Source organism: Heteronotia binoei, chromosome 1 (assembly GCF_032191835.1).
Source record: "Heteronotia binoei isolate CCM8104 ecotype False Entrance Well chromosome 1, APGP_CSIRO_Hbin_v1, whole genome shotgun sequence".
Classification (NCBI taxonomy): Eukaryota; Metazoa; Chordata; class Lepidosauria; order Squamata; family Gekkonidae; genus Heteronotia; species Heteronotia binoei.
Window position 1 is genome coordinate 256,722,621 of NC_083223.1, and position 25,600 is coordinate 256,748,220.

The window sequence follows — 25,600 nt, forward strand, 5'->3', positions numbered from 1 at the left end:
CTCCAACCTGGGTGGTCCAGGATAGCTCAGTTTTTGCAGCTCTCTGAAGCTAAGCAGGGTCCCCCTAGTTGGAATGGGAGACCTCCAAGGAAATCCAGACAGGCAACGGCAAAAGTGCCTCTGTTTGTTTCTTGCCATTGAAAACCCTATGGGGTTGCCACAAGTCACCTGAGACCTGGCTGCATTCCACCGCCATTAATCAGGCAGTGCAAGATAGCCGATAAACAATGCAATAGGATCTGCGTGACTTTTTTTTTTAAAATGTAAAAAGAAAAAAGGTCTCTCGCTAGGCACTCTTTTTGTGTCCAGGAAAGGCAGGAAGGAGGGCCACATACGATGTTCTATGAAGAAACCCCAGTTGGACACAAGACTGCCACTTGCTATGCTGTAGACTGCAAATCAGAATGCTGCATTCTATTCAGTCAGTTCATTGGCCCCTTGACCCAGTATTGCCTCCTCTGATTGGTTGTGGCTCTCCTGGCTCTCAGACAGTGAGAGGTCTTTCCCACCATCTGTTACCTGTGGTCCTTTTTCCTGGAGAGGGTAACTGGGGACTTTCCGTAAGCAAAGCACTAACTCTGCCACAGAATTACATCCCTTATCCTACTGTCTGGTTTTTTTCTGCGTCATTCTCGCAAATGAGGTTTCAGAAAGCAAAGAAGAGGTGCGCTTCCTTTCTTTCTTCCACAACACCCTTCTCAATGGAATGATACTCCAAACTCTATACCCATTGTGATTCTGGAGCAGCAGTGTTTCCCCCTCAGTATGATTAATAGCCCAGGCTGGCCTGATCTCATCAGATCTTGGGAAGCTAAGCAGGGTTGGCCCTGGCTGGTATTTGGATGGGAGACCTTCAAGGAATACAAGGGATGCTATGCAGAAGTAGGCAATGGCAAGCCTCCTCCAGGTGTCTCTTGCCTTGAAAACTCCACAGGGTCGCCGTAAGTCAGCTGTGTCTTGATTGGGCGGGGGGGGAAGATTAATAGAGAATAAAGAAAACATGTCATATGAGTTGGGAGGCAACATCAGGGGAAGCCCTGTTCGTTGGTGCCCTGTTCGTTGACTCTTCAGAGTAACTGGATTGACCACTGTGTGAGACTGGATGCTGGACTAGATGGACCACTGGCCTGATTCAGCAGGGCTCTAATAATGTTTTTATGAGGGGAAGGCCTCAGCCTCTATGCCGTTGTTGGCCCTCCAGAAGAACCAGCTGACCAGTGTGTGAGACTGGAGGTTGGACTAGATGGGCTGCTGGTCTGATCCAGCAGAGCTCTAATAATGTTCTTATGAGGGGAAAGCCTCAGACTCTATGCCCTGTTGTTGGCCCTCCAGAGGAACTGATTGGCCAGTGTGTGAAACTGGATGCTGGACTAGATGGACCACTGGTCTGATCCAGCAGGGCTCTTCTGATGTTCTTATGAGTCATGGGCAGAGTAAGGCAGCACCTGCCTTAGAGGGGGCTTGTCTGGAATCTCTGCCACCCCGAAGAGCAAAGACCTCCCCCTAGTTACCTCAAACTCCTCTGCTATCTTGGGTCCCTCCAGAAACAGGCGGGTGTTGAGACATTCGACTGGGCCAAAGGTGGATGTGAAATCCTTGAACTCATCAAAGACTTTGGGGTACATGGCGGCAGAGAGAACGTCCTCCGGGGTAATCTCCTCTTCGTGCTTTTGACACAGCTCCTGCTCCAACTTCTGGAAGTCCATAGGGGGCAGAGAAGCCCCTGGGCGACCCTCGATGCGAGGCAGGTCTTTCAACACCTAGGGAAGCAAAAAAGAAACCAGTGCATGAGGTGGAAGTGACAGGAGAGGCCAAATGGGTATGGCTGAGGAAACCTCCCAATGATAACCAGGGAGGAGAAGAGTGAACAGAGTGGTAAAGCAGCAGTACTGCAGTATTCTGGTCTGAACTCTCCACTCACGACCTGAGTTTGATTCCAGCGGAAGCTGCATTCAGGTAGCTGGCCCAAGGTTGACTCAGCCTTCCATCCTTCCGAGGTCGGTAAAATGAGTACCCAGCTTGCTGGAGGGAAAGTGTAAAAAGACTGGGGAAGGCAATGGCAAACCACCCCGTAAAAAGTCTGCCGTGAAAACGTTGTGAAAGCAACCTCACCCCAGAGTCAGAAACGACTGGTGCTTGCACAGGGGACCTTTCCTTTTCCTTTAATTTTTGGTTCAAAGTTGTTATAAGTTGCTCTAGAAATACCCTAGATTAAAATATCTGAACAGAACACAACTATATCAAAACATATATTCTTTTCAAGATGAATCCATGACCCACCCATCTAGTTAAAGATGACTTTATATCAAAGAATGAACTAGTTGTAAAAACTTCTGCCATCTGAGGTTGAAAAATATGACCTCCCACTGTGATATTGTCACATGGGCATTTCCTCACTTGCTAGTGGACCATCACAAATCTTTTCCTTTGAGTTGCTATGGTGCTCATACAGTTCATATTCTGGTTACTAAGGAACCCCTACTGAGCTCCCATCACTCCAGTTGTCAAATGACTCCACAGATCCCCACCCCCAGTTGCTAGCGAACCCCCAAAGAGCTCCTGTTCTAAGCCGTCAAGGAGAAAAGATCACACTATATCTGACTCTTTCTTTCTTTCTTTCTTTCTTTCTTTCTTTCTTTCTTTCTTTCTTTCTTTCTTTCTTTCTTTCTTTCTTTCTTTCTTTCTTTCTTTCTTTCCTTCCTTCCTTCCTTCCTTCCTTCCTTCCTTCCTTCCTTCCTTCCTTCCTTCCTTCCTTCCTTCCTTCCTTCCTTCCCTCCCTCCCTCCCTCCCTCCCTCCTTGGCAAGAAGAGAAAGCGCAGAATTTTGATCTAGGTCTGAGCATGCTCAGATGGGCTTGTTGCCCAAGACTGCAGGCAGCAGGGAATCTTTGGCTCATAGTGCGTTGTCAACACATTGGGCTATTTATCTAACATTTTTCCTCCAATAATCACTTAATTGGCAATCACTTTTTTTTAAAATGGTCTTTCAAGACTTTTCGACACTAATTTAGCCGAGATGGCAGAAAGCCTGAAACACACAGTCAATGGAAATCAATGGGAATAAGAAAGCTGTGTGAGGAGACATTCCATGGGGCTTGGCAAGAAAACAGATTTATTTTTCATGTGGTATCTGAAATTTGTACAGATTAAATATAAGTGCTCATGCAAACGAGGACTCCCAAAGTTTCTGAATCTCTCCTCCTAATGGACAGGAGCCCAGACTTGGATGGCCCAGGCTAGATCTATCTCACCAGATCTTGGAAGCTAAGCAGGATCAGCCTTGGTCAGTATTTAGATAGGAGACCACCAAGGAAGCCCGGAGTTGCTACACAGACGCAGGCAATGGCAAACCAGCCAGTTTGGTGTAATGGTTAAATGTGCAGACTCTTATCTGGGAGAACCGGGTTTGATTCCCCACTCCTCCGCTTGCAGCGGCTGGAATGGCCTTGGGTCAGCTGTAGCTCTCGCAGGAGTTGTCCTTGAAAGGGCAGCTGTTGTGAGAGTTCTCTCTGCCCCACCCACCTCACAGGGTGTCTGTCGTGGGGGGAGAAGATATAGGAGACTGTAAACTGCTCTGAGTCTCTGATTCAGAGAGAAGGGCAGGGTATAAATCTGCAGTCTTCTTCTTCTTGTCTCGTCTTGAAAACCCCATGGGGTCACCATAAGTCAGCTGCGACTTGATGACAGTTTCCACCACCAATGAACAAGAACCCACTGCAGTTCCCAGCTCCTTCTCCACCGGCCACTAAGAACCTACCTTGGATCGGAAGGGTTCTGGGAAGCCTCCGTATGGGATGCCGATGTAGCCTTGCAGAAACCCCACCACTGAGGCTGGGAAGGAGAGCTCATCTGCCTGGGCTTCCACGTCCTGCCGTGTCAGGTTGTTCTGAACCATGAACTGCGCCAGGTCACCTACGATCTTAGAAGAGGGGGTCACCTGCAGGGAGAAGGAAGAGAGAGGTGAGCGGGGAGGTCTTGAGCCAACAGAGAAGCAGCTGGCCCGATGCCCCTTAAATAGAATGCTGAGGTCTGATTAATGGGACCCGAACTTAATCTGCTTATGAAACAAACACATGGAAAGTCTCAGGCACCAGGGAAGAACACACTGTGCAAAGGGTTGGCAAAAATATCCTTGTATGACTGGCTGTAGCATGACACATAGGGCCACCAACTCCAGGTTGGGAAGAACCTGGAAATTTTGGGGGAGGAGCTTATGGAGAGCAGGATTTGGAGAGGGGCAGGATCTCAGTGGGTAATAAAGCCACAGACTCCACCCTCCAAAGCAGCCATTTTCTCCAGGGGAACAGATGTCTACCTCCTGGAGATCAGTTCTAATTGTGGTAGATCTCCAAGTCCCACCGGGAGGTTGGCAAACCTATAAGATCTCCCCACCCCCCATGTGAGTGAGTTATCTCTGAGCCACCATTTGTCACTCTTCAATGAAAAGGAGCTATCTGAAGGCACTCTTAGGAGAGAAACCACAAATACCACTACTCACCTTGCCCAATCTCATCAGATATTTGAAGCTAAGTAGGGCTGGATCTGGTCAGTACATGGATGGGATTCCACCAAAGAATATCAAGGTTCAGACCCCAAGGCAGGCAATAGCAACCCATCTCTGAACATCTCTTGACTTGAAAACCTTATAGGGGTCACTGAAAGTCAACTGCAACTTGATGGTGCTTTCCACCACCACCTTGCCCTCCTTCCTGTGAATGAAAAGGGTAAGCACGCAGAGGAGGCGGGGGAATCAAAGGCATTCTTACTTTGATGAGGTCCCCGAGAATTTTGTTGGCTTCCACGTAGGCTTTCTTCACCTCCTTGAACTTGTTACCCAGCCCCATGCTGTGGGCCTGGAAGTGCAAGTTGGTATACTGTCCCCCGGGAATCTCATTCTCGTAGACATCAGCGTTGCCAGATTTCATGGTTGCCGTGCAATCAAAGGGGGCGTAGAGGCCCCGAGCGACCTCCCAGTATTCACTGTAGTCAAAAACTTTCTCCATCTGGATCCCTGGTTCAATGCAGGCGATAGGGCAGTGGAGAAACAGAGATCACCGCCAGTTAACTCCATATAGTAGGTCAGAAACTGGAAGCCCTACGACCCCCTGATATTATTATTCCAATGTTGTAGATGGGAAAGGTTGACAGCCTCCAGGAGGTGGCTGGAGATCTCCTGGGATTACAACTGATCTCCACGCTATAGAGATCTTGTTGCCTGGAGAAAATGGCTACTTTGGAAGGTGGACTGTATAGTATTATCAGGGCTTTTTTCCTACAGTTCTGTATGCTGAGAGGTACCCAGGGCTTTTGTTGTAGCAGGAACTCCTTTGCATATCAGGCCACACCCCTCTGATGTAGCCAATCCTTCAAGAGTTTACAGAGCTCTTAGTACAGGGCCTACTGTAAGTTCTTGGAGGACTGGCTACATCAGAGGGGTATAGCGTAATACGCAAAGGAGTTCCTGCTAAAAAAAAGCTCTGAGTATTATAATCAATATTAAGTCTTTCCCCTCCCGAAACCCACCTCCTCAGCCTCTGCCTCCAAAATCTTCAGGTATTTCCTGACAATCCCAGAGCTGACAATCCTATTATGGGTTGAGGCTGATAGACCTGCCTGAAGCTCCCAAGGGAGTAAATGGCAGAATTAAGATGTGAACCCAAGGCATCCTAATTTAAAGCTCAGTCACTTAGGCACTCCATCGCCACCCTCAGATTTGAACTCAGGGAACCAACTTCACCCCACTGACCTAATTCCCATAACATGGGATAGAATCCTAAGGATCCATGGGTGCAGTAGTTAGAGATAGATAGATAATTTTTATTTATATCCCGCCCTCCCCGCCGGAGCAGGCTCAGGGCGGCTAACAACATCATTCAATTTCCCTTATACAAAAGACAAGGTTACATTAACATTAAACATTAAAAATTCTGATAAGTTTAAAATCACTTAATTAAATTGATAAAAGTGCTAATGCTAGTTGTGCTTTTATAATGGCGGTAATCATTAGCAATTTCTTTCTTCGTCAGCGAAAGCCAGTCGGAAGAGGAAGGTCTTGCAGGCCCTGCGGAATTGTTCAAGGTCCCGCAGGGCCCGCATTTCCTCTGGAAGTTGGTTCCATAGGTTCGGGGCTACAGAGGAGAAGGCCCGGTTACGGGTGCATTGCAGCTTCACCTCTTTCGGTCCGGGGGTGGTCAACAAGTTTTTTCCAGCTGACCTCAGTGCTCTCTGGGGTTCGTATGGGGAGTACGGTCCCTAAGGTAGACAGGTCCTCGACCATATAGGGCTTTAAAGGTAATGACCAGCACTTTGTAACGAATCCGGTATGTAACTGGCAGCCAGTGCAGCTCGCGCAGCCCAGGCTGTATGTGCTCCCATTTAGGGAGCCCCAACAACAGTCTGGCCGCTGCGTTCTGCACCAGCTGCAGCTTCCGGGTTCGGTACAGAGGCAGCCCCATGTAGAGGGCATTACAGTAATCCAGTCTCGAGGTGACCGTTGCGTGAAGTACCGTTGCCAGGTCTTGGCGCTCTAGGAAGGGAGCCAACTGCCTTGCCCGCCTCAGGTGAAAAAAGGCTGACTTGGAAGTGGCTGCAATCTGGGCCTCCATTGATAAAGAAGGCTCCAGTAAAACTCCCAGACTCCTAACCCGGTGCGCCGCTTTCAGCGGCGCCCCGTCGAAGACCGGGAGAGGTATTTCCCCTTCCCGGGCGCCCCGACCCAGACAAAGGACTTCTGTCTTCGCTGGATTCAATTTCAGCCCACTCCCCCTCAACCACATTGCCATATCCTGCAAGGCCCGGTCTAAATTTTCAGGGACGCAGCCAGGCCGGCCGTCCATCAGCAGATAGAGTTGGGTGTCATCTGCATATTGGTGGCACCCAAGTCCATATCTCCTGGCAATCTGGGCAAGAGGGCGCATATAGATATTGAATAACATTGGTGAGAGGACTGCCCCTTGAGGCACTCCACAATCCAGTGTGCGCCTCCGGGACCGCTCGCCACCAATTGCCACCCTTTGTCCCCGATCCTCGAGGAAGGAGGAGAGCCATTGTAAGGCAGACCCCCTCACCCCTATGTCGGCGAGGCGGCGGGTCAGTAGCCGATGGTCGACCGTGTCGAACGCGGCCGACTGATCTAACAGCATCAGCACCGCCACACCGCCCCGATCCAGAGCACTGGGCGGCTCTGCAAGATCCTGGTTCAGATGTGCATTCTGCTGTGGAAGCTTGCTAGGGGATCTTGGGCCAGTCACACATACTCAGACTAAACCACTTCACCAGGGCTTTTTTTGTAGAAAAAGCCCAGCAGGAACTCATTTGCATATTAAGCCACACCCCCTAACATAGCCATTGTTTCGCAGAGCCTTTTTTGTAGGAAAAAACCCCAGCAGGAATAATTTGCATATTAGGCCACACCCCCGACACCAAGCCAGCCGGAACTGTGTTTTTCTGTTTTCCTGCTTTAAAAAAGCCCTGTACTTAGAGTTGTTGGGATGATAAAATGGTGCCCACTGGAGAGAAGGGAAGGGTATGACTGGACCTTGCTCCCTCCACAAAATGGAGACACCTGTTGATTTTCGCACCTGTGTCATACTCGGATCCACGGGTGCAAGCCACCATTGCTCCCATGCTTGGCTGAGAGGTCATCCCGGACATCGAATCGATGGCCACGTCCACAATGTCGGCGCCTGCTGCTGCGCAAGCCAACATGGAAGCCACACCGGCGCCTGAAGTATCATGGGTGTGGATGTGCAGAGGGACGTTGGGGAAGTGCTCGCGCAGTGCCCCGACCAACATGGAGGAAGCCCGTGGCTTCAGGACACCAGCCATGTCCTGCAAGAAAGAGCAGGGGGAGGCTGAGGTGGGTGGGAGACACACAGGAACGAAGAGGAACTAGTTCTGGGAGCGTGAGGGGAGGAATCAGTGCAGGGGCAGGAACAAAGTTTCATTAAGGGAGGAGCTAGTGGGAGGGGTGGAACAAAACAAAGACAGTGGGAGGAGCCAAGGAGAATAAGTCTGGCAAGCCAAAAAGGGAGGTTGTAGGAGTTCACGGAACAGGAGGGAGTTTTCAATTATGTGCTTTCCATACTAATCCCTTTCTTGAAACATGAGTTGGTGTATTTTTTCCCCCAAGTCGTCTCCTTTCTTCCCCCTCTCTTTCTATCCATCTTTCTTCTTCTCTCTTTGACTTCCTGCTGTTCTAGCCCTTCTGCAGCAAAGCCAGGAGCTTCACGCTGACTTTATTTTTGCTTTGTAGATCCTTGCTTCTTTCTCAGCTAGCAGCACCAATGGGAAATATGCTACTCCATGGTGACTAATAGTCTAGATCAGAGCTTTTTTTGTAGCAGGAACTCCTTTGCATATTAGGCTGATGTAGCCAATCCTCCTGGAACTTACAGTAGACCCTGTACAAAGAGCCCTGTAAGCTCTTGGAGGATTGGCTACATCAGCCTAATATGCAAAGGAGTTCCTGCTATGAAAAAGCCCTGGTCTGGGCCAAGATCGGCACCTTGGGGTGGCAGCCTCCTGTCCTGAAGTAAGCTGGCAGAGGAGAAAGCGCCCTGGGAGCGGTCAGACTGCGTGTGGTCTGCTGCTGACTCTGAGCTGCACATGCTTTGAAGGAGTGGCCAGACCACCATTCAGACAGCCAGGAAAGGCAGCAGGGAAGTGCCCTGGTGATTTGCTACCACTTCCAAAGTGGTAGCTTTTCTGAGCTCTTGTACAATGCTGGAGGATAGGATGAGTACGGGAGCGGAATGGTCTCCAGATGTTCATGTCTGGACTTGATTTTTTAATTCATCTGGGGGGGTGTCCCTGTGTTGCCTCAAACTGTCGATATGGACTCAGCCCATGAGTGGCATGACCCTTATACACAACCGTGCTGGGGACAGGGGAGGAGGGTTAACACAATGCCATGAAGTTTACTAATGGGACTGTGCTAAGACCTGGTAAAAGGTCTAGGAAAGCTGTCACGCTCCTGTTATTCCACAGAATGTACAAAACTGGTTGGCCACTGTGTGAAATGGGATGCTAGACCATACGGACCACTCGGGGCTCTTCTTAAATTATGAACTCTGGGGCTAAAAGTTGAGTTTAAGGCAAGCCCCATGGCTGAGGATTCTTTTATTTGCACATTTGGGGGATAGGGGAGATAGTGGCTTTTGAGTACATCTGCACAAATGTGCTATGCAGGAAGGCTTAGAGAAACACTCAGGGTCCAGCTGATCCCCCCCCATCCCCAAACCTCAAGCCTCTTTCCCCTTTTACCTTGATGGCCAAGATATGAGTTCCAGCTTTGACCAGCTCCTCAGCCAGATTGACGTAATAATCCAGCGTATACTTGGTCCGGGTGGGGTCAGCCACGTCCCCAGTGTAAGAAATGGCGGCTTCCACCACCCCACCAGCCTGCCCGGCTGCCTCCATGCCCAGGAGCATGTTGGGCAGGTAGTTCAGGGAGTCAAAGACCCGGAAGATGTCCATGCCGTTCTCCTTGGCCACTTGGCAGAACCTGAGAAAGTAAAATGTAGGGTCGTGACCAGGCAAGCATGGGGCACCAAGGAATTAATTACCATGCCTGTCCCGCAGGCCTCCCTGATATTCTCAGATCTTATCACAACCAGCCTCTTCTTCTGTAGAAACAATGGATTGAAGTATATAGTTGCTTAATCACGGTGAAGAGCAATCACTTACAGGTGACCACACAAAGAACGGAATTTACAAGCTGCAGAGAAGTGTTTTTTCCCTCCCCCTAGAATGAAATGGAACACCTTCCCTACAAAAAAAGGTTAATGAGGTTAGGGCTCTTTAGCTTAGAGAAATGATGATGGAGAGATGACATGAGAAGAGTTCACAAAATTATGTGTGAGACAGAGAAGGCTGAGGAAGCAGTACTTTTCCTCCTTTCTCACAGTACAAGAACTCGTGCGTAGGGATGGGCACAAACCACATGATGAGCCAAAATTCGGGCTGAATTCTGGCCAGATCAGAGCTTGGGAGGTAAGCATGCATCCTCTAAAGAATCTCTGCACTTTGGGTGCAGCTTGAGGCTGCTTGGAAAATGAAACTCACCCAGAAATTCTGGTGTGAAAATGCTAGACAATGGTAAGGGTGGTGCTGTCCAGCCTTGGAAACACAAATAGGGACCCTCCAAAACTTGACAGGCACTGCTTCCTGCCAATAGCAGAGTTCTCATTAATCACAATGGGACTCAGGTCTATATAAGTGTAGGACGAGTGTACATTCCCTTTGCTGGTGTTGTGGTTTTGGAAGGAGAGGGTATACTCATGTAAGAGCTTTGCTGCTGGGCATGGGGGGTGGTGGTGGGAATTGCTTACCTAGCTTAGTCTGTCAGGGGCCAGAGAGCTTTGCTTTGCCCTGAGTTCCTCTGCGTAGTGATTCGGTTTTTGTTTGTTTCTTTACTGCAGCCTTCTTCAAACGAGGGCTTGAAGGGTTTGTTTCCACTCTTCTTCCCCTCATTATTTTATCCTCAAAAGAACTCGGTGAAGTGAGACTGAGGAAATTCAGACCTTTCCCCCATGAATATCATAGCACAATTCCCTACCCCCTCCACACACACTTCAGATAGTTAGGTAAGCAAAATCTATGCAGACCTTCCCTTGCGTTTGCAAAACGTATACCACAAGTTGCAGAATTTTGTGCACAGCACCGTCTGCTTACTTGAAGACGGAGTTGTCCGGGTAGTTGGTGTAGCCTACAGCGTTGGCTCCTCTCAGCAACATCTGGAACGGGATGTTGGGGATCAGCTCGCGCAACTCCTGCAGCCGGCGCCAGGGGCATTCGTACAGGAAACGCATTGCAACATCAAAGGTGGCACCTGAGAGCATGTGGGAAAAAGAGAGAGAAAGAGAGAGAGAGAGAGAAGAAGAAGATATTGGATTTATACCCCGCTCTATACTCTGAATCTCAAGAGTCTCAGTGGTCACAATCTCCTTTACCTTCCTCCCCTACAACAGACATCCTGTGAGGTAGGTGGGGCTAAGAGTGCTCTCACAGCAGCTGCCCTTTCAAGGACAACTCATAGAATCATAGAGTTGGAAGGGACCTCTAGGGTCATCTAGTCCAAGCCCCTGCACAATGCAGGAAACTCACAAACACTTCCCCCTAAACTCTTGCGAGAGCTATGGCTAACCCACGGCCATTCCAGCAGGTGCAAGTGGAGGAGTGGGGAATCAAACCCAATTCTCCCAGATAAGAGTCCACACACTTAACCACTACACCAAACTGGAACCAGTAACTCAGTTCTACGGAGAGAGGGATTAATTTGAGGTTTGGTTGAATCCTCCACACCTATTCTGAATTCCAAGCCACAGGTCTCCCTGCTCCAAATATTACAGAGTGCTTTTCCCTTCATACTACAAATTTAGCATGAGCGAGCTGAGATCTCTTGTCAGAGGCAAACTCTGCCAGGAATACTTGATTTCTGGCATCTCTGTTTAGAAACTGGCAGCCAAGCTTCAGCAAGGTCCATGCCCTTCCAAACAAAATTCTGCTGGGTGGGACAATTGTCTTGGTGTCCAGTGTATTTTGGCTCAAACCACCCTGAGGATGGGAGGCAGCGACTTCTAGAGAAACTGCAGGCTTGTATGATGTGCTTTGTGTATTACTAGAACCCTACGGTCCATCATTTGGAACAAGAAACAAAATCCATGTAATACTTTGTATTATGGCTAGCCAAAATGAACAGAGACAGACACAAAATGGAGGCTTGGGGGTGGTGGGGGTGGAACCATTATCTCCTCAGAACCTAGGCAGTGTTTCTACTGAAGCACTAGTGAGAAAAAAACAACACCCTGAGCAAGAAATAGGTAGAGTCATTCCTGGGCACCTTCCCCCCTTGAGTAGCCCCTAGTTTGGTCAACTGAAGGGCTGACAGGCTTAAATCAATTGGGAGACATCTTGTTGGAAGACTTGGGCTGAATCAGATACAGCTCTCCACAAAGTTCATTTGAAAGCAATGAGGGCGGCAAAGAAGGCTTTTTTCTCTGCTGCTGACTACATCCCATACAAATAAAATTATTTAGGGTCGTTCAAAACTTGATGACTCCTGGGATGGAGTCAATTGGAAACAGTGATTTGTCTATTAACTGACTTTTTTGTGAGAATCTTTGTGGCTAGAATCACTCTGACCCAATATGACTTTGACATTAATTTAAGAACAGATTGGGCTTCAGAGGTGTGGGTAGCATCACCTCATCAAGCTTTTATGGACAAATTAAGATTGATCTTTCCAATGGATGCTGACAGGGTGCTTGAGGCTGTGAAAAATACCATCTGTTAATGGCGATCCTTGTACATCCTGGCTTTCAAAATCTGTTTTGGGGAAAAGTTGTAAGTTCCATTCATTAGATGTGGTATAGTGTAGTAGTTAACAGTAGTAGTTAACTCTGATCTGGAGAACAGGGTTTGATTTCACCCTCTTCCTCCACATGAGCCTGCTATGTGACCTTGGGTCAGTCACAGCTCTCAGAGCTCTCTCAGCCCCACCTACCTCACAAGGTGCCTGTTGCGGGGAGAGGAAAGGAAAGGTGACTGTAAGCCGCTTTGAGCCTCCTTAGAGTAGAGAAAAGCAGGGTATAAAAACCGACTCTTCTTCTTCCCAGCCCTTTGGAGGCGGCTGTTAGTAGACCATTGCTGAGAAGCTGATTTATTTATTATCTATTCATTTAGAATATTTCTGTGTCATTCCTTCAGAGTCTTGCTCAATGAGGCTTACAATTAAAAACCAGTGTTAAAACACAAGCCATTAGAAAACAGAAGCCATCCGTCACCAGCAGCACAGGAACTATTCATAAAGCACGTGGTGGTCCTGGAAAGTGCTGTCAAGCCACAGCTTGTAGGGTTTTCACGGCGAGAGTCCAACAGAGGTTGTTTGCCATTGCCTGCCTCTGCATAGCAAGCCTGGACTTCCTTGGCGGTCTCCTGTCCAAATACTAATCAAAGCCAACCCTACTTAGCTTCCAGGATCGGATGAGATTGAACTAGCCTGGGCCATGCAGGTCAAAGCCCACACAACAGAGCAGACCATTAAACCCTTGACTCAAAGGCTGTCTTACCTAAAGATGAGCTAAATAATTGCAGTTTCAGACTTGCCAGTTTCAGGCCAGTTTCAGACTTGCCATCCATCTGTGAGACCACCCCTTCCCATATACCCCCCCGGAGAGCCTTACGCTCCATGGATCAACATCTGCTGGTAATCCCTGGCCCAAAAGAAGTCCACTTAGCCTCCACCTGGGCCAGGGCATTCTCTGTCCTGGCCCCTACCTGGTGGAACAAGCTCCCATTGTAGATTAGGGCCTTGCAGGGACTGTTGCAGTTCCGCAGGGCCTGTAAGACAGAGCTGTTCCACCAGGCATTCAACTGAGGCGGTGGACATTTTGTTATTCTGTGGCCTCCCCGCTGCAGGGGCCCTGATGATATAATGTTGCTGACCCATTTATCTTACACCAGCTGGCGGATGTATGGAAGGAGAGGCGGCAACTGATATTACCAAATGCAGAACTGGAGTTTGTTTTTAGATTGTTATATTGCTTTTAGATTGTATATTGTTTTATTATATGTATTTGATTTTAATTTTGTATTATTGATTGTTGTTACCCGCCCAGAGCCCATTTGGGAATGGGCGGGCTATAAATTGAAAATAATAAATAATCCTGGGTATGTATTTGTTGAGTGGGTGGTGGCAGAGCAACTCCAGACTTTCCTGGATGATGCCTCTGCCCTCAATTGTGGCTTCTATGATTATTTTGATCAGGGCTTTTTTTTTGAGCAGGAACGCAGCTCTGGCCGGCTTGGTGTCAGGGGGTGTGGCCTAAAATGAGTCCCTGTTGGGCTTTTTCTACCAAAAAAGCCTGTGTGATGTCAGGGAGTATGGCCTAATTTGCAGATGAATTCCTGCTGAGCTTTTTCCCACAAAAAAGCTCTGATTTTGATGCCTTATCTGCAGATGGATAGGGGCAATACTTCCTTGCTGATCTGACCGGCTCCACTGGTGGTCTCTGACAAATGAGATCCTTCTATTCCATTGAATTGTTTAGAGAATGGGGTGGGTGGGAGAGGACTGGCACTTCAGCGATTTGCCATTTTTAGTCCAACAGACCCAAAATGTTAGCATTGTAGAAGCTGAACTGGCTAGCTGAGAGGGCTGCTACTTGGAGTGCCCAAGGGCTCTGTCCTCTTCCCCTACACTGTTTAAAAGCAATGTCAGGGCACCACATGAGATAGTGTATAGTTCTGAGGTAGGGTGTCATCAACGAGGTGATGAGACCCAGCTCTACATTTCACTAACTAAGCCTCCAGAAGCAGCTGTCTCTGCCCCACACCAATGCCTGGATGCTGCAGTCAAGTGATTAAGGCACAACAAGTTGAATCTGAAGCCAGGAAAGGCGAAGAAGAATAAAGAGAATAAAGCCAACACTGTATAGTGGCAGCTGCCACTGCAATGAAGTTATTTTACTCTTCCAAGCCAATCAAATCTCCAGTGGACAGTCAGAAGCCCTGTTGGGCAAGTGCCACACTTGGCCCAACATTCTTTATGAAAACGTTTGGTGGGCACCAGGAAAGAAGAAGAGGAAGAGATTGGATTTATACCCCATCCTTCACTCAGAGCAGCTTCCATTTCTCTCCCCCAACAGACACCCCATGAGGTAGGTGGGGCTGAGAGTGCTCTGTGAGAACTGCTCTTGAGAGAACAGCTCTACAAGAGCTGTGACTGACCCCGGCTGTATGTAGATAGACTGCATGTGTTATAATGCTGGTTGGTAGAGTGAATAGTCTGATTATTGCCAGTGCTGAAGGAGGTAATCCTTTCTTTGGCAAATTATGTGAAGAGCTTGGTGTGGACTTCATGAAGAAGATGCAAGTGAGCATTGCTGCTAAAAATGCTTTCTACTGATTCCACATGGGAAGCACTGCTTCTTCCTGTATCAACTTGTGTGCCATGACATCAGGCTCTCCCCTGCAGGGTTCTCCATGGCCTCTTCTATTGGAGGATCTGGATGGTGGCGGATATTTCAGGACTTTTTTGGAAGTTGCCCTGAAACAAGCTGTTCCCTCCCTACTGGGTTTGTAAGAGAGCTCGTAAAGTTGTTTTGGTTCATCCGACTTGGGTTTGGTTTTTATTCTGAGATCCTACCTTATTGATATTTTAATGGCATATATGGTTTTGAAGTTGTTTTACCTGCTGTGCTTGTATATTGCTATAATCTTCTGTACTGTAAACTGCACTGAACCTATGTTTATGGAGAAAGGTGGGGTAATAATATTTTAAAGAAATACATGCAATATGGCACATCTTAGCCAGGAACAAAGCTCCGCCTGATTTGCTATAGGATGGCCAGACTTTCCACTATGGCAAGAGGCCTCCCACCAACAGTTATTCTTACCCCCGCCCAACACACACTAAGTGGCAGCAGGATAATTTTTTTCAAAGTTGGCATCCTGTGCATTGTTACATCACTTCCAGAGGAAACCATGGAGTTTTCAGTGATTCCTAGAACTACCCTATGTCATTTCCAGGTTTTCACTGGAAGTGATAAAGGGGCACACATGATGTCACATCCCACCATGTCCCCACCCCTAAACCACTCCCCAGTTGCTTGGCCACCCTAATTTGCTACTGGTCAGGGATTCTAACATCATCCCCTAAAAACGGCTTGCAGAGTACCCCAGTAGTTAGTCAGAGACCATCAATTCATACTCATTTTTTTTTACAGATGAGGCTGAGAGACAAAGGATGGACAGATTATTTGCCCATATTTTAAAGTTCACAAATAGTTTTTCCTGCTGGATCTAGGTTGGAAACCTCCAAACCTATTTGAATCCTGGATTCACCTTGAATGCTGATCTACAACGGGGCCCACTGCAATTTATTTTAACCATACCTTAGTTTTCCCTTTTTTCTCTCTGTCTGTTTTCTCTCCCTTTTTCTGCATCTATTTTCTTCTCTTAAATTACATAAACGAACAAAAAAGGCCATAATTTTGCTCGATGCAACGCATTGTGGGATTAGCGCATAGCCCCATTTTGGATCGTGACCCACTAATTAAAGACCAGCAATGCAAATGGCATGAACACATCCCCACTGCATGTCATAATGAAAGAAAAACATCCTGGTATCAATCTGTATTTTAAGACATGTATCCATCCACATTACTTTCCTAGAGATCAGGGTTGCCAAACAATGAAAAACATAATTAATCCATCTGCCCTTTGACGCGGTTCCCTGGTTACGTGCATATTTTTAGAAACTCAGCACAACCACCTTGTTGAGATACTAAACCGAGTGTGAGATGACTTACAATTTAATAAACCCAAAAGTGACACCATGCAGGATTAAAGGAAAGAGCAACTTGAAGATTCAGCCTTTTGTTCTCTATAATAGTAAACAACATGTTCCATAAGAATAATAAGAATAAGAACAGGCTTGGAAAGAGGAACAAATAGAAAGCAGTCAACAAGGGAAACTACTGGCACATTTCGCCCAGAATTGTCTACCCAAACACTTGTTTCACGTGGACTTGTGGACTTGTCCACAGTACTGTGGAGACACCAACATCCACCTTTGAAGATATTGTATAGTGTGATGGCACCTTTTGGTGTGGTCTGGTGTAGTGGTTAAGAGTATGGAGTCTAATCTGGGAGAACCAAGTTTGATTCCCCACTCCTCCACATGCCAGGGCTGGTGTGACCTTGGATCAGCCACAGTTTTCTTAGAGCTGTTCTCTCAAGAGCAGTTCTCTCTGAGCTCTCTCAGCCCCACCTACCTCACAGGATGTCTGTTGTGGGGAGAGGAAGGGAAGGGGATTGTAAGATCCTCTGAGGCTCTGAGTGAAGGGTGGGGTATAAATCCAATATCATCTTCTTCTTCTTTCCCAGTGTCCACCAAATGTTTTCATAAAGAATGTTGGGTCAAGTGTGGAACTTGCTCAACAGGGCTTCTGACTGGCCACTGGAGATCTGACTGGCTTGGCAGAGTAAAATAACTTTGTTTCAGTAGCAGCTGTCACTATACAGTGTCGGCTTTCTTCTCTTTCATTCATCTTTTCCAGTGGATGTTTTTAAATTACTCCACTTCACCCCTGTACCAAGACTTTTTTTTTGGGGGGGGGGCTTGGTGCGTATCACTCTGCCCTCTGTGGCAGCCATTTTGTGCTTAAGCCTGCAGTCTCAAAATATGGGGGGTCATGCTCTACCATGATTGGTAGCAACTCCCAGTCTTGGTACCAAAGGTTTTTTGAAACTGTGATAGAATTTGGGGCTTTTTAGTGTTGCCAATCCCTATTTGGGGGCAGGGGATCCCCTAGTTTGGAGACCCTCCTCCAGCTTCAGGGTTATCAGAAAGTGAGGGGGGGGCTGAATGTCCACTGGGCACTCCATTATACCCTATGGAGACTGGTCTCCGTAGGGTATAATCAAGAATCAATCTGGGGAGGCTGTTTTTTGAGGTAGAGGCACCAAATTTTTAGCATTGCATCTGGTGCTTCACCTAACCCCGCCCCCCCCCCCCCCCCGGTTTCAAAAAGATTGGACCAAAGTCCAACTATTTGAACCTCAAAAGAAGGTCTCCCATCCTCCATTATTTCCAATAAAGGTAAGGCATTTAAAAGGAGCACAGTCTCTTTAAATGTGATGGTCAGAACTCCCTTCGGAGTTCAACCGTGCTTGTCACAACCTTGCTCCTGGTTCCACCCCCAAAGTTCCCAGATATTTTCTGTGTCTGCAACCCTAGCCACCCTACAGGCCAAGGTGGAACTCTGCCACTGAGGGACAGCTCTCGCCTAGCAATGGCACATACGAAGCTGCCTTATACCTAGCCAGAATGTTGGCCCCTTGAGCCTAATGCTGTCTATTTCTGAGCATATTCGGTTCTCCGATATTCTGTTCTTTCCCAGCCTTGTTACTTGAGATCCCAAATTCTAACTGCTAGGTATTGGCCACGAAGGGATTTGAATGCAGTTCCCTCTCCAGACCAGTCCCCCATGAGCCAATCTGCCACACTGGCTGTCAGTAATCAACGAGTCCACTGATTAAACGAACTGAAGACTTATAAGATCTGCAATGAAAGTAAATGAACATCGGCATGCACTTCACTCCCACAGAATTAGAAACACAGCCATTAGAGCTAGTGCTTCAGCAGAAGTAGAGCATCTTATGATACCCCAATCCCAAATCAAGCCTATCCATCTTTCCCTTTCCTGCCCCTCTCCCCTGTCTGTTCAGTTTTAGATGGGCATCTCTTTGGGGCAGGAGCCTGTTCCCTTTTGCTTGTTATTCAGCTCCATAATGCAAGGTGCTTGTTCTATTTACGCATTCAGTCACAGTTGCTTTTTCAGCACGCGGTTTCTCAAGGCCGGGTACAATTCGAGAACAATGAAAGATCACTGGAGGGCACACCGAGCAGAAGCCAATGAACATACCATGAAAAGCAAAGCACATTAATTACATAACGCTGTTTATAATGTCTTTGCAGTTTGCTGAAAAGGACCAAACTGGGCAGGCAGTTGATTCTGCTACAGCGAGCATTCACTTTGCCATGGCCACCAATCCAGTGGTAATGGAACCATCAAGATATTTTTTTGTGCTAGGAAGGAACAAGGACGCAGATGGGAGAAGGCACTCCCTCCATTATTGCAGTCTTGAGGTCTGGTTGCTTTTCAAGCACTTTGGAATTGACTCTGCAAGCAGATAGTCAAGAAGAATGCCAGTGTCTTGAGTTTTCTATGTCTAGGATCAAAACTTATTTGGGTTACTGTACCCTGAACCAACTGAAACTTAGGAAGTGCCTTCAAGGGCAGCCCTATGTAGATCCCACAACAGTAGCCCAGCCAGGATTTTTAAAAATATTGCTGATAATGTATTAACAACCATTAATAGAAAAGCAGACATACAGTAAGCTTTTCAGCTCCAAAGAGTTCATTCTTAGACAGTCACAGAAGATTTCATGACATTCTGTTTTGACGAGCCCTAGATTTTTATTCCCAGCTGTAGCCTAGGAATGTGACAACGGTTTGCAACATCACACATTTTACGCAGATCGCCTGCAGCAGGCAAACAAAAGCCCGGGAATAAAAGAACAGCATGTAACGCCATCTATTTTTTATCGTCTTTTTTGAAACCGTGTTTGTTTTCTGAAAAATTTAACAAGAACTTGACGGGTTTTTCATAATGGTTTGCCTCTATTTGCATATGCAAACCTCCATGGCTGCTGTCTCAGCAAGCTTCCCGATTAGCTCAGGTGATGGAGAAATCTGGGTTTGATCTGGCGGCTTGGCTCCATATCTCAGGCCACCAAGCTGAACACAGTTCGCCAATCACGTAGTGGGCTTGACACACATACACCCCTGCCAACATTTCACAGAAGAAAGCGGGGCTGTGCTTGTAACACCCCAACAGGGTGATCCTAAACAGACAGATTCGAGTCCACTGGCACCTTAGAGACCAACAAGAGTTTCAGGGTATAAGCCTTTGAGAGTCAAAGCTCCCTTTGTCAGACATGGGGTGGTTCCACACAGGAGATTTGGCCTGACCTAGCCCTGCCTCCCATTCGGATTAAAAGCACACGATCACACCAGCACATCTGCCCTCCGAGCTGCACCCGTTCTCATCCTGTCTCCAGACGCCTCCTATCTGCATTAAAAAGGTACTTGGATTTTCCCGAGGGTGACTCATAAGTGGAAGAGCTGTACGATCGAGCTAAGCCGTTTCCAGCACGGCAGGGGTTTCCCCCCCTAACCCCTCTCAGGGGAGCCCTTGTGCGCTTCTCTACTTGCGTGCACACACAAGGGGCTTTTTAAAAAGAATAGCCCTTTCCACAGCGGGTCCATGGTTGAGCCACGCTAGCAGTGTGAATGGGCAACCACAGACCACTACTGGGATCCTGTCCCTTCAGTGGCTGTTGTCTGATAGCTTAGTAATGGACAAAACTCAAGTGGGGTTTTTCCCTACAGGATAATATCGGGTCAAATTCACAGTGTGAAACCAGCCATGGTCTCTAAAGTGCTATAGGTCTTAAATTTAACTGTTCTACCACAGACCAACACAGCTATCCTCAGAAACTATTCTAAACACAGTCAGAGTCCAGTGGCATTTGTAAGACCAACAAAGATATCTGAAGAAGTGTGCCTGCACATGAAAGCTTATATCCTGAATAAAACTTTGTTTGTCTTAATGGTGCTGCTGGACTCAAACTTTGTTCTATTGCTTCAGACCAACACAGCTACTCACCTGGATCTATTCTGAACACAGTTACTCTCTTATAAGACCATTGAGGTCAATGGGCTTAGAAGGGCCTAGCTTTGGTCAGAGCTTTTTTTCTGGGAGAACATTGCAGTACGGAGTTCTAGAACCTCTGGAGAGCCAGTTTGGAGAACCAGTTTGGTGTAGCAGTTAAGTGCACAGACTCTTATCTGCGAGAACCAGGATTGATTCCCTACCTCTCCACATGCACCTGCTGGAGCGACCTTGGGTGGGTCAGTCATAACTCTCTCAGAGCTTCTAGGATCGTGAACCTGGCTAGGGGGATTCAAGACAGCCAGGAAGGAAATTAGTATTGATTTGTTCATTATAAATAGATAAAACTGCTGAGGTTTTTGGAAAAGAAGACCTCTATTAAAACTTTTTTGATGCTAATAGTAGATCGAGACTAAAACACACACATGGACACACAGGCTTGGCTGCACAGCCCTAGGTATTTCTGCTGGTTATAAGGAAACCACAGATCTTTCCATCCATCACACTCAAGTTTCACCTGGAAATATGGCAGCCAGTGCTTATCAGAGGCATTCTGTCATTCTGGAACAGGTATGGCCATCCTTTCTTGAGCCTGCCTTGCCAACCGGCTGGTTGGCTTGGACCTAGGAGAGGATGCCAGGAGAACATGCCAGGAAAAGATGCCAGCTGCCTCCTCTCCTGAGCCCCTGTACTGCCTTGTGACCCTCCTTAATGGGCAGCTATAAGGAGTCACTGGAGTGGTTGGACCCAAGAATCAGCCTTGACAACAAGCTCTCCAGGTGGACCAGGCCAGCTGAAACCTTGATGAGACCACTGTAGTGCAAGGCAAAGCATAAGCAATTTCATGAAGGCTGCAATCCTGTGCACACTTACCACAGAGCTAGTTGGACTTACTGGCATTCATGTTGAGTTAGCAAGTCCTGTACAGGAACAGCATAGTCTAGCCTGATATTGTGAGATCCCAGAAGCTAAGCGGGGTTCTGGTTAATATTTGGATGGGATGTCCAGGGTTTCTGTGTAGCGGCAGGGCTTTTTTTTTTGTAGCAGGAACTCCTTTGCATCTTAGGCTACACCCCCCTGAGGTAGGCAATCCTCCAAGACCTTACAGCGCTCTTCTTACAGGGCCTACTGTAAACTCTTGAAGGATTGGCTACAGCAAGGGGGTATAGCATAATATGCAAAGGAGTTGCTGCTACAAAAAAAAAAAGCCCTGTGTTAGGGCAGGCCATGGCAAACCACCTCTGAACATCTCTTACCTTGAAAGCTCTATGGAGTCGCCACAAGTCAGCTATGACTTGACAGCACTTTCCACCACCAAATATGCATGATATTGAGCTACTGTTTAGAATCATAGAATCAAAGAGTTGGAAGGTACCTCCAGGGTCATTTAGTCCAACCCCCTGCGCAATGCAGAAAACTCACAAATACCTCCCCCTAAATTCACAGGATCTTCATTACTGTCAGATGGTGATCTAGCCTCGGTTTAAAAACCTCCAAGGAAGGAGAGCCCACCACCTCCCAAGGAAGCCTGTACTACTGAGGAACCGCTCTAACGGTCAGGAAGTTCTTCCTAATGTTGAGCCGGAAACTCTTTTGATTTCATTTCAACCCATTGGTTCTGGTCCTACCTTCTGGGGCCACAGAAAACAATTCTGCACCATCCTCTATATGACAGCCCTTCAAGTACTTGAAGATGGTGATCATATCACCTCTCAGCCGCCTCCTCTCCAGGCTAAACATCCCCAGCTCCTTCACCCTTTCTTCATAGGACTTGGTCTCCAGACCCCTCACCATCTTCATCGCCCTCCTCTGAACCCGTTCCAGCTTGTCTATATCCTTCTTTAGTCTATATCCTTATATCCGATATAAGGCTGTCAGCTTCCTGCAGGTTTCTTTTTGACTACAGGATAAAAAGGCAGCCTGCTGTAATTCCAAACCCCAAACCAGAGACATCTGGCATTCCCAACATCTTCAATTCCACCCCCCCCCCCTTTTCTTACCTCCCCAGTTTTCCATGCTGAAGAGGTTGCTGAAGTTGTGGGCCACAAAGGGGGAGATCTTTTTCAGGTCGTGGGTGCGGACGCGGGTGGCCAGAAGAGACTGGTGAGCATCTCGGAAGGTGGTGTCCATCAGGAGCAGACCCTTGTGTTGGCGAATGGCTTTGGCAAAGCCGGAGGGGCCCTCGCGAAGAAGGATGTCCCGGAAACCGGATGGCGGCTCACCTGTTACAGAGAGAGATGGGGCAAGAGGTGGAGACAAGACAGAGGTGAGTAAAATCACATGAAAAGTGGTGTGAAGAAAGTGGACGGAGGCAACTTCTTCCTTCCTTTCCCCAAACATGAGAACTCGTGAGCAGTGCTCTCTCTAAGCTGAGTTAGTGTGAGCAACTCACATTTTTTTTAGCCTCCGGCTCGCACATTTCAGTCTTAGCTCAGGAAAAATGGCCCCAGAGCAAAGTAATTTATGCAATAGCTCACAATTTTATTGCCAGTAGCTCACAACTTTATTCTAATAGCGCACAAAGTAGAATTTTTGCTCACAGGACTCCACAGCTTAGAGGGAACACCGCTCATGAGTGCCCAGTACAAAGTTGATGGGCAGTAAATTCAGCGCAGATAAAGGAAGTACATCTGTTTCACACATGTTATTAATGTATGCAACTCACTGACATAGTTGTGATGGCAGCCACTGGTGTGGTCATTGTGTGCACCCTCCCCCCTTGTGGAGAATTTTCTCTACAGTTAGAAAACTAGCACAAAAGAGAGCACCCTGACCTGGATGGCGGAGGCTAGCGCAATCTCATCAAACCTCAGAAGCTAAGTAGTGTTGCCCCGATCATTATATGGATGGGAGACTACCAAGGAATACCAGGGCTGTGATGTGGAGGCAGACAACGGCAAACTACCGCTGAACGTTTCTTGCCTTGAAAACCTCACGGGGTCACCATAAGTCAGCTGTGACTTGATGGCAAAGAGAGACACACAGACAGACAGCTGGTTGGGATAGAACCTTCTTTCCCCAATGAGGTTATCTTTCAAATCAGCGGGAAATTTTTATTTCAGGAAGAGGGGTATGAAACACAGCATACGAAAAGAAGACGACGACATTGGATTTACATTCCACCCTCCACTCAGAGTCTCAGAGCGGCTCACAATCTCCTTTATTTTCCTCCCCCACAACAGACATCCTGTGAGGTGGGTGGGGCTGAGAGGACTCTCAGCATCTGCCCTTTCACGGACAGCCTCTGTCAGAGCTATGGCTGACCCAAGGCCATTCCAGCAGGTGCAAGTGGAGGAGTGGGGAATCAAACCCGGTTCTCCCAGATAAGAGTCTGCACAGCTAACCACTACACCAAACTGGGAAAAAGGTGCAACTGCATTCCTCATCATGTTACAAAGAGCAATGCAGGCTTTCAATGGCTTTAAAAAAGTATATTAGACATGGAGAAATTGATTTATCAATTGCAGTTAGCTCTTATTGTTAATTGGAACCTCCCTGTTCAGAGGCAATGTTATGGGGCGTCACGGTAAAGTCGGCAGCAGCTCTATTTTATGGTGGTTGCTACCTTCAGTACTTCAAATAATTGCTGTCCTGGAGTACTAATCAGAAAAAGAGAGAGAGAGAGGGATATTGGTTTCAGGGTAGACTGAACATGTTCTGTGGTATTTGCTGGCATTTATTATGCAAAAATGGCAAGGTCTACCCTAGAATTCTGAGTTACTGAGAATTCCACAGGGAAACAACAAGATATAGCAAATACTCTCCCAACTCTGTTATCCTGAAAATGAGAGCTTTCGGCAAGCGCAAAATGAGGCCTTTGGTTGAACTCTCCTTGTTTGGCTCTCTCAGTTTGTTTGTTACGCAATATCTCCCTCGAGTGCCAAAAAATCAGAACGAAAATTGGAACGCACGATCGGATTGCATACTTGAACACCAGCCTGACTCCCTGAACCTGTTTTTGAGGGGGAGGTGGGGAAAATGTGAAGACTACTGTAATGCAGTTACCGTCTCGAGAATCAAGATGTTGGAATGAAAACTCTCGTGCATGCCTGAGCTGCGATTCCCCATTTCGAATGCCAGCTTGGCCCCTGCACCCATTTGCGATCGGGGTCAGGAAAGATGTAAAACACTCATGGCAAAGAGATTGCTTCCTTGAGCACTGTGATATTTGCAATGAAACCTGGTAAGTAAGTTAACAACATGATTCTCCATTTGAACACCGGCTTGACCTCTGCACTGTGCTGGGAGAGGGACGCTGGTGGGGAGAGTGGGCAAGAAGGAAAGATACAAAATACATAATAAGAAGATGGAGCCTGCAAAGATTTGCAGGGAATGGGGAAAATGAATTATTTGGATGTCCACATAAACACACCCCTCAAATCTCCCTTCAGAGTTCTCTAATTGGGGGCCTGAACAGATTCATTTTCACTCCCCTCCACATTTTTCCTTCACTTCTCATCTGCTTTCAGCCTTCTGTGCATTCATTCTAACATCTCATTCCGCATCAGGTCATTACTTTCTAGTCAATATACAAATTCATACCTTACTCTTTAGTTTCAAGTCTCCCAAATATTCAGGCACCTCCAGTTCATTTATGAGCAACGTGATTTCATTGCTTTTTGTGTTTCTAATGGGAGACCTTACTTAGTCAAGGTACATCTACAGCAAGGTCTCTCTAAAATGGACTTTTACAAGCAGGATGGTCAGCTATGGATTGGGAAATTCCTGGTGATTTGGGGGTGGACACCCGGGAAGGGGGGGGTTAGGGAGTAGAAGGAAGTCAGAAGGGCATAACACCACCCAGCCCACCCTCCAAAGCACCCATTTTATCCATTTTATCTGTCATTTGGGGTGGGCAAAAAAATCCCCAACAACAATATTTTTCGGGTTCGGATATGCTGAGCCTGAAAAATATTACTATTCCCTAATATTCCCAAATCCCAATACTGGTTTGGCATTCGGATTCAGTAAATATTCAGGAAGCCCACTGATTATAGTCAATGATTCCCATAGGGTATCTGAGGTCCAAGGGGGCTGTTTTTTGAGGTAGAGGCATGAACTTTGCAATCTCAATATGGCTGGACTGGGGGTCCACTTCTGGAGGCCCCAAAGAAGGCGCCCCCATCCTCCATTGCTTTTGATGGCAGGGGGAGGGAGACATCTAAAGGAATCAAGGAACCTTTAAATGCCTTCTCCAAGCCATACAACCTCTGTGGCAAGCAAACTTTGAAGATATTAAAGGGTTTGCAGTCCCTTAAAACACCTCTAATCAGCGAGTTCACGCAGCATTTAAAGGGACTGCAAACCCTTTAAATGCTTTTGGAGTTCACTCACTGAGGAGTTGCACAGCTTGGAGA

General features: G+C 47.3%; 2 protein-coding genes across 3 annotated transcripts in view; both read right to left on the reverse strand.

Moving 5' to 3' along the window:
- LGALS12 (galectin 12) overlaps positions 1 to 25,600 on the reverse strand; it is a 403,592-nt gene that overhangs the window by 67,844 nt on the left and 310,148 nt on the right. The gene's annotated exons all lie outside the window — the stretch shown is intronic.
- The window catches only part of PC (pyruvate carboxylase), a 548,480-nt gene that overhangs the window by 6,727 nt on the left and 516,153 nt on the right, over positions 1 to 25,600 (reverse strand). For both annotated transcript variants that reach the window (XM_060253969.1, XM_060253977.1), the window contains exons 13-19: positions 22,244 to 22,465; positions 10,674 to 10,830; positions 9,264 to 9,504; positions 7,580 to 7,829; positions 4,766 to 5,010; positions 3,757 to 3,936; positions 1,512 to 1,760 (exon numbers count right to left, since the gene is read on the reverse strand). In XM_060253969.1, coding sequence (XP_060109952.1) covers positions 1,512 to 1,760; positions 3,757 to 3,936; positions 4,766 to 5,010; positions 7,580 to 7,829; positions 9,264 to 9,504; positions 10,674 to 10,830; positions 22,244 to 22,465 — 1,544 coding nt within the window. The remainder of the gene's footprint in view (positions 1 to 1,511; positions 1,761 to 3,756; positions 3,937 to 4,765; positions 5,011 to 7,579; positions 7,830 to 9,263; positions 9,505 to 10,673; positions 10,831 to 22,243; positions 22,466 to 25,600) is intronic.